Below are 9,119 nucleotides of genomic sequence, written 5' to 3'. Positions count from 1 at the left end.
ATGTGAATGTCCTATGATAACTTCAAATGTTACCTTTGAGTTTTTTTGTTTTTAGAAGGGAAATACATTTAGTTAGTTATTTATCAAAATATTTATTTTTGAAGTGATTGAAACAACACAATTTTCTTTGTTTATTTAGTTGAGCCTTAATTTGCAAAAATCATTGGGATTTTCCAACAGTGGCCAATCTACAAAATTTTACATGGGATGCAAAGGAGGGGCAAGTTGTCTAGGCAGGGTGGCACATACATCTTCAGTGAAGTGAAATCCCCCTGTTTAAATGGAGTCAACAATACAGCCACAAAAACTCTTTAAAACTATTTATTGTATCATTGTCTCTAAGAAATCAAAGACAAGGTGATTTTTTTTTACAAGTTTTAAAGTAGAAAAACTTAGTGTAATAAAATCATTTGAATGTAATTATGTATGCCTTTATTTGAAGGGACAATAAGAAAGACAGTTTCATTTAGGCAGTCTTGGCTTGTGAAGAATGAATTTACACATGCTGATATATATTTGCATTTGCACAAGTAGGACAATAAGAATAGGGAATACCCTCAAAACAGTTATGTCACATTATTGATTTCAGAAGAAAACAGAAGATAAAGGGAATAACCCCATATCCCTTCTTCACCTAACTTTCACCCCCTTCTATTTCTGGACGTCACATCTTTTGAGACATATGAATTTTCATTCATATGAGTACACTTAATTTCATGTCTTATTCAGGGTTAGCTATTTTCTCTTCAGTTAGGTTTACGATTAGCCAATTTTTACACAAACATCCATTCTTACATGATATGTTTTACAGATAAAAATCATGTTTATTCACATTCTACAGAAGAAAATATCAGCTATTTGTTTAATTCTAAAAGCAAAGTAAAACATGGTAATCAACAATGCTAAAGGAAAACTGAGTATAGCAAAGAAAAAGTATGGTGTATAAATGCAGCACACTTCTATGATTTTGTAGCTTTTGTCAAAAGTAATGTTCCACCAAAGAAACTTCCAACTAACGTGTCAGTTTGTGGATATAAACACAGCAATCGTTTAATTTACTGTCTGCAATGTCAGCTTTACAGAACCATTAATCCTCATTTTTTAAGTTCATTTACTTTCAAAGTGTAATAGTTCTCTTGTAATTTTAAAATTTTCAGTTGCATTTTTATTTTTTCCCCCCTTCAGTTGATCAAGATCCATCGTATTCAAACCAGAGCTGGCTGAGGGCCCAGGCGACGGGGCCTCCGTTATGTCCGCACTGCAAGTAAAAACACTCTTGTTTATGGAATTTTTTTTAAAATATATTTTTTATACATTTTGTCTAGAAAGAAAACATTCTTAACAAGCAATTTTTGCACAAGAAAATTAAGCTCATTCAAGAAAAATGTCTGAATGTTCTCAGTCATCCAGGTCATTGTAGTCTAAGGAGCTTTGAAAGAAAAGTGTCTGGACTTCTTTAAATAGCTTGAAGACGTTTCACCTCTCATCCGAGAAGTTTCTTCAGTTCAGAACTGAATATTCTGGTTCTGATTCTTGAAATAAGAAAGATAATCTTATTCTAGAAGAATAAGATTATCTTTCTTATTTCAGGAGTAAGGCCACTTTAACGACTTTTCAATTTAAGAAATGCATAAAGGCAGCCAGCCCAGGTGTCACTGTCGGAGAAAGAAGACCCAGTCGCACACAGATAACAATTGATCACTTATCTGGCAAGTAATACTCAAATACGCAAACGGTCCAAGAATACTACCAGGCTTAGTGCAATACTTCAGCACTGACTGTCATTCAGTCACACCAATAAATAGTCCTGCCTAAGAGAGCGGCAGCACTAGGTAAACAATCGCCACAAAGCCGGAGAGAAAAAGGAAAGAAAAACAAGAACAAACAAACACAGGCAGGTCGACCAGTTGGGGAACCGTCCGGTCGACCAGGCTTGAGCCTGACCCATGGCCTTTTGTTGCATGTCTTCCCCTCTCTCTCCCTCTACTTTCCTGTCAGTTCTTCACTGTCTCTATCAATAAAGGCCAAAAAATAAAATATAAAAAATTTAAATCTAGACTTACCTATAGAAAGCTTTTTTATTTATGTGAAAATCTAAATTAAACACTAAAATAACAAAATAATTCTTTAAAATAGCTTGTTCAAGAAAGCATAATACTCATTATAGGTAAAAAAAATTTAATAATCAGTGTCTTTCCTTGTAATAATTCAAATTTTCTTAAATTAATCACACATTTTAGACAGTTTTGCCTAATTTAGGCATAAAACAGATTCATTTGCTAGTTTTAAGGATTCTAGCAAAACAACTTACCCAATTGGCAGATTTTTTCTCTCAAAACTAGACAGTTTTGTCAGATTTAAGAATATTTGGCTAATTTCAAGTAGAGTTGCTTTTGCAGTGCGAGAAATAAATGCCGTCGAAAAACAACCCTTTAAGACTGTGTGAATAAATTCAAAATCTTTGCCTAAATGATATGAGAGCTTTATCTTACCCCCCTTCTGGCCTCATGGATTGTAAATCAGCTACTTTGTGGCCAGAGCAGTGAACAGCTTTATGCTCTTGCTGATCTGACACGGCCAGAGATTCACAGGAAGGACCTGTACATTTAGAAAACATGTTGGGAAAAGACCAGAAGAGATCAAAAGAAATAATAAAAAATAAAACAAATACATGAAACTGGATTTTTTTTTCTAGAAAAAAAAAAAAAAAAGCAGAAAAAAAATCATGCTAGTGATTCTGGTTTTTGAACAACTCACTCAGTTTGTCTTCAGGTTCTTTCTTAACATTTTGCTGTTTGATTGCTGTGTTCTTTACCACATCTCTGTTATTTCCACTGACTTTAGATCTTGGCATCTCAGGATGATGTCCAGTCTTCTGTTTCAAAGACAGCCAATTATATATGAGTATCCTTATTTATAATTTCGTTTGAAAATAATAAAACTATTTTGAGCAACATTTAGTTTAATCCAAGTTTTGGTAAATGGACTAGTTCTTATATAGCGCTTTTCCACTCTTCTGAGCACTCAGAGCGCTTTACACAACTTGTGCATTCACCCATTCACACAAGCACAACTGACATTCACACACATTCATACTCCGATGGATGCATCGGAGAGCAATTTCAGGTTAGTATCTTGCCCAAGGATTTTGGCATGCAGACTAGGGGAAGCCGGGAATCGAACCACCAACCTTCCGATCAGTAGATGACCTGCTCTACCACCTGAGCTACTGCCACCCATTTTATTTATATAACACAGAAACTATAAAGAGTCAGCTCATGGTGCTTTATACTGTAAAGACCCTACAATAATACAGAGAAAATACCAACAATTAGATGACCCCCTATGTGCACGTGCTTTAGTGATAGTGGTGTTTTAATTTGTCTTTATTTTGAATGCTAAGTTTTTAATAAAATATAACAGTCTTACCTCAGGAAGGCTATTAACCACACCCTTTACTTCGATCTTCAGTGCAGGTTTCACAGGTGTCAAAATTGTGCTGGTTGTTGTCTTCTCTGAAAAAAGGATGATTAAAATATGAGCATACACACTTTGGAATTATTAGAATTAGTTTGATGTTGATGTTCAGTCTGAACTTCAGCAGATCATCTTGACCATGTCTCCATGTCTTTATTGAGTTGCTGTCATGTGATTGGCTGATTAGATTTTTGCATTAATGAGCAGTTGGACAGGTATACGCAATAAAATGGCCGTTTAATGTCTTTTGGAAAGTACAACTATTCATTACAGAACACACCCGACCTGTTTTGATCACAAAGACATGCGGAAATAATATTTATTCAAGCTGCAAACAAAACTACTAGTTAGCTGTGTGCACATGTGCTAACATATCTGTAAATGCTTACATAAAATAAAAAAAGCTCCTAATTTTAGCACAAGCCTGTAGAAGGATTTCACTCATTGTTTGGAGAACTTCAATTATCATTTCAGAACTGAGCCAAATTAACTGTACACCCACACTCATCTCACATAATCAGAGGTTAAAGAAGGACGAACCTGTGAACTTAGAAAATAGATTGAAAGTGTTTTTCTTCTACTTCAACAACAAAAAAAGCAAAAAACTAAATAGAAGTTGAATACAACCTTAAAGTGCTTTTAGTATTTGAACAACTCACTCAGTTTCTCTTCAGGTTCTTTCTTAACATTTTGCTGTTTGATTGCTGTGTTTGTTGCCACATCTCTGTTATTTCCACTGACTTCAGACCTTGGCATGTCAGGACGATGTCTAGTCTTCTGTTTTAAAGACAACAAAGAATATATTTGTATTTATTTTAAATAGTCGGACTGGATGTTGTCAAAGCATACATTTGTAATTTGTCATGCTGAACCATAATATTTGCCAAATTTCTATCTTAATGATGGTGATGGTGTAGAGCAGAGTACTCTAAGATGGTTAACATACTGAAAAGTTCCAGCAATGCAAAGTACAGTGAAACATTTAAATAAAATAATCTGTCTTGCCTCAGGAAGGATGTTAATGATACCCTTTACCTCTTTCATCTGTAATGCATGTTTTCCAGGTGTTGGAATTGCACTTGTTACTCTGTCTGAAAAAAGAGGAAGAGTTATTTTCATACACAAACAAGGTCTTTGTTATCCAAACATACCAATAGGAAATATATTGGAAATGTCACCTTTGGTACTACTGCTGTCAGTATGGTTAGAGGCAACAGCAGGCACAGTCTCTTCCTCATCATTATCATCTTCTTCATCCTCATCTTCCTCAGTGCTACGCTGATCGTCACCAACATCATCTTCATCCATATCCTCATCTTCATCTTCATCAAGATCTTCCACGCTTTCTTCTTCTTCATCAAGATCTTCCTCGCTTTCTTCTTCTTCAGAAGCGTTATAAATCGGTGTAGCATCTTCATCTTCGTTTTTCTTAGTGTCAGGCTCATTATCTTCATCCATATCATCATCATCATCCTCTTCTCCATCATCATCTTCATCTTCATCATGATCCTTGGGTTCTTTCAAGAGATGTTTAAATGTTTAAAATATTACAACGTACATGGAGATTTTTGTGACTTTTTCTATGCAAATACTCTTTTTTTTTCTGAAATCCTGTGGTGTATTTGACAAAACTACTGACGTCTTCAAACAGCTGATTAAAAACAATATAATAATGTTTGCATGCTTTTGATTCATATTCTCAAACATTCTCTGGTTTTGAGGCACAGATAAAATAAAATAAAATAAAAAAAAAAAGAGCAGACAAACCTGTTGAGAGTTTGTGGGACTCAAGGTCTGATGATTGTGGTTTTCTTTTCTTTTGTCTATATCCTGTAGTGGTTAGGTAACCTTTCTGTGATAAGTTAATTCAACAGTTTATTTAGTGAAATCTGATTTTTGTAGATAGATTCATAAAAATGCAACAAAGTACCTCGATCCAATAGCGTAGAGGTTTTCCTTCGTAGTAAATAGATGACTTCCAATTTCTGCATGACTCTTTTCCTGCAAGCTTCTCAAACTCAGGTGGAGTGTAAAAGGAGCCTTTATGTTTAATACATGCCTCACCTATATTTATAAAGAAAAAAGTAATCGTTTTTATGAAAAAGTTATTCATTGATTGATGTATTTATATATGTACAAAAGAGAAAAGGAAAGACTGGTAAGAAAACAATACTGTATGTACTTACCTTTTTTCATCTTCTCTTTATCCAGGATGCCCTTTTTGGGTCCACATTTTACACGCCAGGGTTCTGTTTTTTGAATCACCAAAAAAGAAGAAGTACTTTCTCCATAAAAATATATATTAAATGTATTTTCATGGTCAATTTACAATGTACTAATAATTTGCAATTGTAGAAGTTGTATAAAGAGAGATGCCAGTTGTGGGAGTATTTCCTACTTTCATTGTAATAGTTGTTAAATGTCACAGGGTGAACTTCCTGTTTCTAGAGACAGAGCGAGTAGTACATTTTGTTCTTTTCCTATTAAGAGTAAAATATGAACATATACTTTAATGCAACATAAAACTCATAAAAGCGTTTCCTCTTTAACAACCCCTTATGAGCAAGCACTTTGGTGACAGTGGCAAAGAAAAGCTTTTTAACAAGAAGACTCGGGCAGAACCAGGCACAGAGAGGGTCAGCCATTCTGTCACGACCAGTTGGAGTGAGGGAGGGAGACAGGACAAAAGACATGCTAAATGAAGTGAAAATGTTGCCCGTCTTATTGTCACTTTGGATGAAAACTTGAAATACATCAGTTTGCTCCATTATCCAACACTTTTTTGGGGGTTTTCTTTCCTTAAATATTACATTTAAATAAAGCCAAAAATGTCCTCCAGTTAAGGTATAATGTGATGCTAAGATCCCTGGAGAGTGTTTCCTAAACCTATATCTGCCAAAAACTTTGCAGTCACGTAAAATAATTTTAATGTAATTATGCATGTCTTTATCTGAAGGAACAAAAGAAAGGCAGTTTCATTTAGGCAGTCTCGACTTGTAAAGAATGAATTCACACATGCGTTTATATATTTGCATTTACACAAGTATGACAATGAAGAATATGAAATACCCTCAAAACTATCATGTCTCATTATACCCTGCAACTTCAACAGCTTCAGAGAATTATATTTCGCATGCAGAAATATATTTTAATAAACAGATCTTTAAGGTAAAATGACACAAAGGACTTACTGTTCTCATTTTTATCATCCGCAAATCTCTTTCTTTTCTTCAAGCCAATGCTTCCTTTTTTCCTTTTGGGCTTCTCATATTCTGGAAGCGGGCTTTCAAGGGATTTATCCATTTTTTATTTTTCAATATTGGATATCTCCTTCCTAAACAGACTTTAGAGAAGAAAAGTTATTTTCAGCTAAAATAACGCTCTTGAATCACTTAAATCAATTACAGTCACAATCATTTAATAAAAAAGTGACAAGTGTCACGAAGTACAAGGTGGACTCACGCGCTGGACTCCGAGGATGATGCACACAAGAGAATTTATTAAAGAACAATATCCAATGAGTGTATATACACAGATGCGGGGCAGTGCTATGTACAAAAGGTGAGGGGGGCAGGGCTCCTGGGAAAATCCAGGGGAACACGCTCGTCTCTCTCCACACAATCCAAACACGAATCCACTCGCACACCAGGGAAACAGTCCAGGGAATCTGCACACAAAGAAACGCTTGTTAGATTCTAAACACACACTGCACGGGAAAATACTTGCTGGGCCGCTCGACTTTCACTGACGCGATTCTCACAACAATCCAGCGAAGAACAGCCGTTGCTTCCTGTCTTAAATACCATCCACACTGATGAGGCACAGGTGTTTCTTCCTCCGAGGGCGTGGGCCAAGGGCGTGAACCCATAATGAGTTCAGCCCTGGCGAGAGAGAGAGGGAGAGAGAGAGAGAGGACTAGAGAGAAAGAGGGAGAGACAGCTGGGCCCTGTTTCAGGAAGCCGGTTTAGAAAACTCAGAGTGAAAAACGATACGCAGGGTTGAGTAACCCCGAACTGTCCAACTCGGAATATTTGGTTTCAGAATCAGAATCAGAATCAGAAACTTTATTGTCATTGTCATGAGAACAACGAAATTAAGAATGGTCCCCGATCATTGCATCATCCCTAGCAATATCAAAATATAAATAAAACAATAAAATTCAATAAATAAAATAGATAGAATACTTAAAATACTAATAAGATATAACAGTAAAACATTCACATACATTCCCACACACATGCTTCAGACCGTGCATAGATTAACACAAGAGTGGCGTGATGGACATTTTTTTGTAGTATTCAGATGTGTTATTGCAGTTGGATAACAGCTGTGTTTGAGTCTATTAGTCCTTGCTCTGATTGCCCTGTACCGTCTGCCTGAGGGCAACAGTTCGAACAGGGAGTGGCCAGGATGTGAGGTGTCTTTTATGATGTTTTGGGCCTTTTTAAAACAGTGGGTGTTGAGGTGTTACTTCCTTTGACAGTATCACAGTATCAGCTTAAAGCACTTGTTGCAGGCTGCTGAGTTTGCATATTTTGCTGTGAAGTACAGCCAGACTTTTGACCGCTTCGCCTTGGGCATTTTTAATCTGTAGCTCTGCATAAAAGAACGTACGTACCTGGCCCCGCCTACTATCCTCGGAAACGTAAAATGATTGGCTAGAAGTGTATCACAGCTCAGGAAAAAAAAGCACCGAAATAAAGCACCGAAATGTGCGCTGCTTTTCGGTCTGGTTACTACCGTTTATGGCACCGGACACCGGTACCCATCCCTAAAACTAGCTAGCAGTAAATATCAATAGTTACTAAATAATAAACGATATTGTGCAGCACGCAAGATAGACAGCGCACAGTGTGCTTTGAGGCAGCAGCCAAGAAAGCTGTAGTCCGCGTCTGTGAAAACCCATGTGTACACCTGTGTGCATACCTGTGTGGATCAGCATGCTTGCATTCCAAAGGTTTCTCCATGTAATGATCTGCTAGGGAGTGTGGGGGAGCCACAGCCCTGTCCTCTATGGTATCAAGCAGGTATGGAGGAGATCAAAACTCCAGACATCCAGAGGCCCCCAGAACACAAGAGACCAAGGAAGACCCACAGAGGGGCAGCCGCGCCACTGTCCCAGTAAGAGCTAAGGAGAGTCCCAGATGAGGGCTCATTCAGCAGCCGCGGAGCAGAAGCCAGGGGGAGTTGCAGTGACGCGCCCGTGAGCTCCGCCGGCAGCCAGCTGTGCCTGAGTGACCGAGCCCCAGGCCGAGAGGCCGGGGGCACCCCACCTCCGAAGTGGCCCGAGCGAGCCCCAATTAGCGGCCGCCAAGGAGTAAGCCGGTGTGTACCCGGACGCCCACCCCCAGATACAAAGAACCACCAACGCACCGACACCTGAGGGAGTCCGCCACTGGCAGGGGAAGTGGTGGTGGGTGGAGATAGGCCTCCAAACCTTGGAGGGCCCGAGATGTCCCCAGAGAGGTGGCGTCTGATACCCAACCTGACATATAGACACAGACATACAGGCACACACAGATACAAACATCCATTCCCACCCTCATGCTCTCATGTGCACTTCACACTCAACCGACGTGGAGACAGACATAAAGAGACGCTGTATACACGATCACACTCCCCAAGCGTACTCTACGAACCGG

At 38.1% G+C, this 9,119-nt stretch overlaps 1 protein-coding gene and 2 long non-coding RNA genes across 3 annotated transcripts; all 3 read right to left on the bottom strand.

The window, feature by feature from the left end:
* Positions 1–415: 415 nt before the first annotated feature.
* On the bottom strand, positions 416–3,515 carry LOC145428583 (uncharacterized). Its single transcript, XR_013908877.1, has 4 exons — positions 3,430–3,515; positions 2,758–2,875; positions 2,493–2,598; positions 416–1,258 (listed from the first exon to the last, which is right to left on the bottom strand). It is a non-coding gene; the product is annotated as an uncharacterized LOC145428583 (long non-coding RNA).
* Positions 3,516–3,741: 226 nt separating this feature from the next.
* LOC145428582 (uncharacterized) lies at positions 3,742–5,375 on the bottom strand. Its single transcript, XM_080300967.1, has 3 exons — positions 4,656–5,375; positions 4,513–4,568; positions 3,742–4,254 (listed from the first exon to the last, which is right to left on the bottom strand). The coding sequence occupies exons 1-3, from the start codon at positions 4,933–4,935 to the stop codon at positions 4,117–4,119; spliced, it is 474 nt and encodes a 157-aa protein (XP_080157093.1). The 5' UTR covers positions 4,936–5,375; the 3' UTR covers positions 3,742–4,116.
* An 11-nt stretch (positions 5,376–5,386) lies between these two features.
* On the bottom strand, positions 5,387–7,336 carry LOC113021119 (uncharacterized). The gene is made up of 3 exons (XR_013908876.1): positions 6,940–7,336; positions 6,669–6,820; positions 5,387–5,726 (listed from the first exon to the last, which is right to left on the bottom strand). It is a non-coding gene; the product is annotated as an uncharacterized LOC113021119 (long non-coding RNA).
* Between the last annotated feature and the right edge of the window lie 1,783 nt (positions 7,337–9,119).

Source organism: Astatotilapia calliptera, chromosome 4 (assembly GCF_964374335.1).
Source record: "Astatotilapia calliptera chromosome 4, fAstCal68.1, whole genome shotgun sequence".
In the NCBI taxonomy this organism is placed as follows: domain Eukaryota; kingdom Metazoa; phylum Chordata; class Actinopteri; order Cichliformes; family Cichlidae; genus Astatotilapia; species Astatotilapia calliptera.
Note: the sequence above shows the minus strand (reverse complement) of the source record. Positions and strands in the feature narration are given on the sequence as shown.

What these genes read in the sequence shown, in the direction of transcription:
- LOC145428582 (XM_080300967.1), bottom strand. Translation starts at nt 4,935, where the DNA reads ATGGATGAAGATAATGAGCCTGACACTAAGAAAAACGAAGATGAAGAT. An exon ending in TGACAGCAGTAGTACCAAAG is followed by an intron (nt 4,569 to 4,655) that starts GTGACATTTCCA and finishes CTCTTTTTTCAG; the next exon opens with ACAGAGTAACAAGTGCAATT. An exon ending in ATGCATTACAGATGAAAGAG is followed by an intron (nt 4,255 to 4,512) that starts GTAAAGGGTATC and finishes TCTTTAAAACAG; the next exon opens with AAGACTAGACATCGTCCTGA.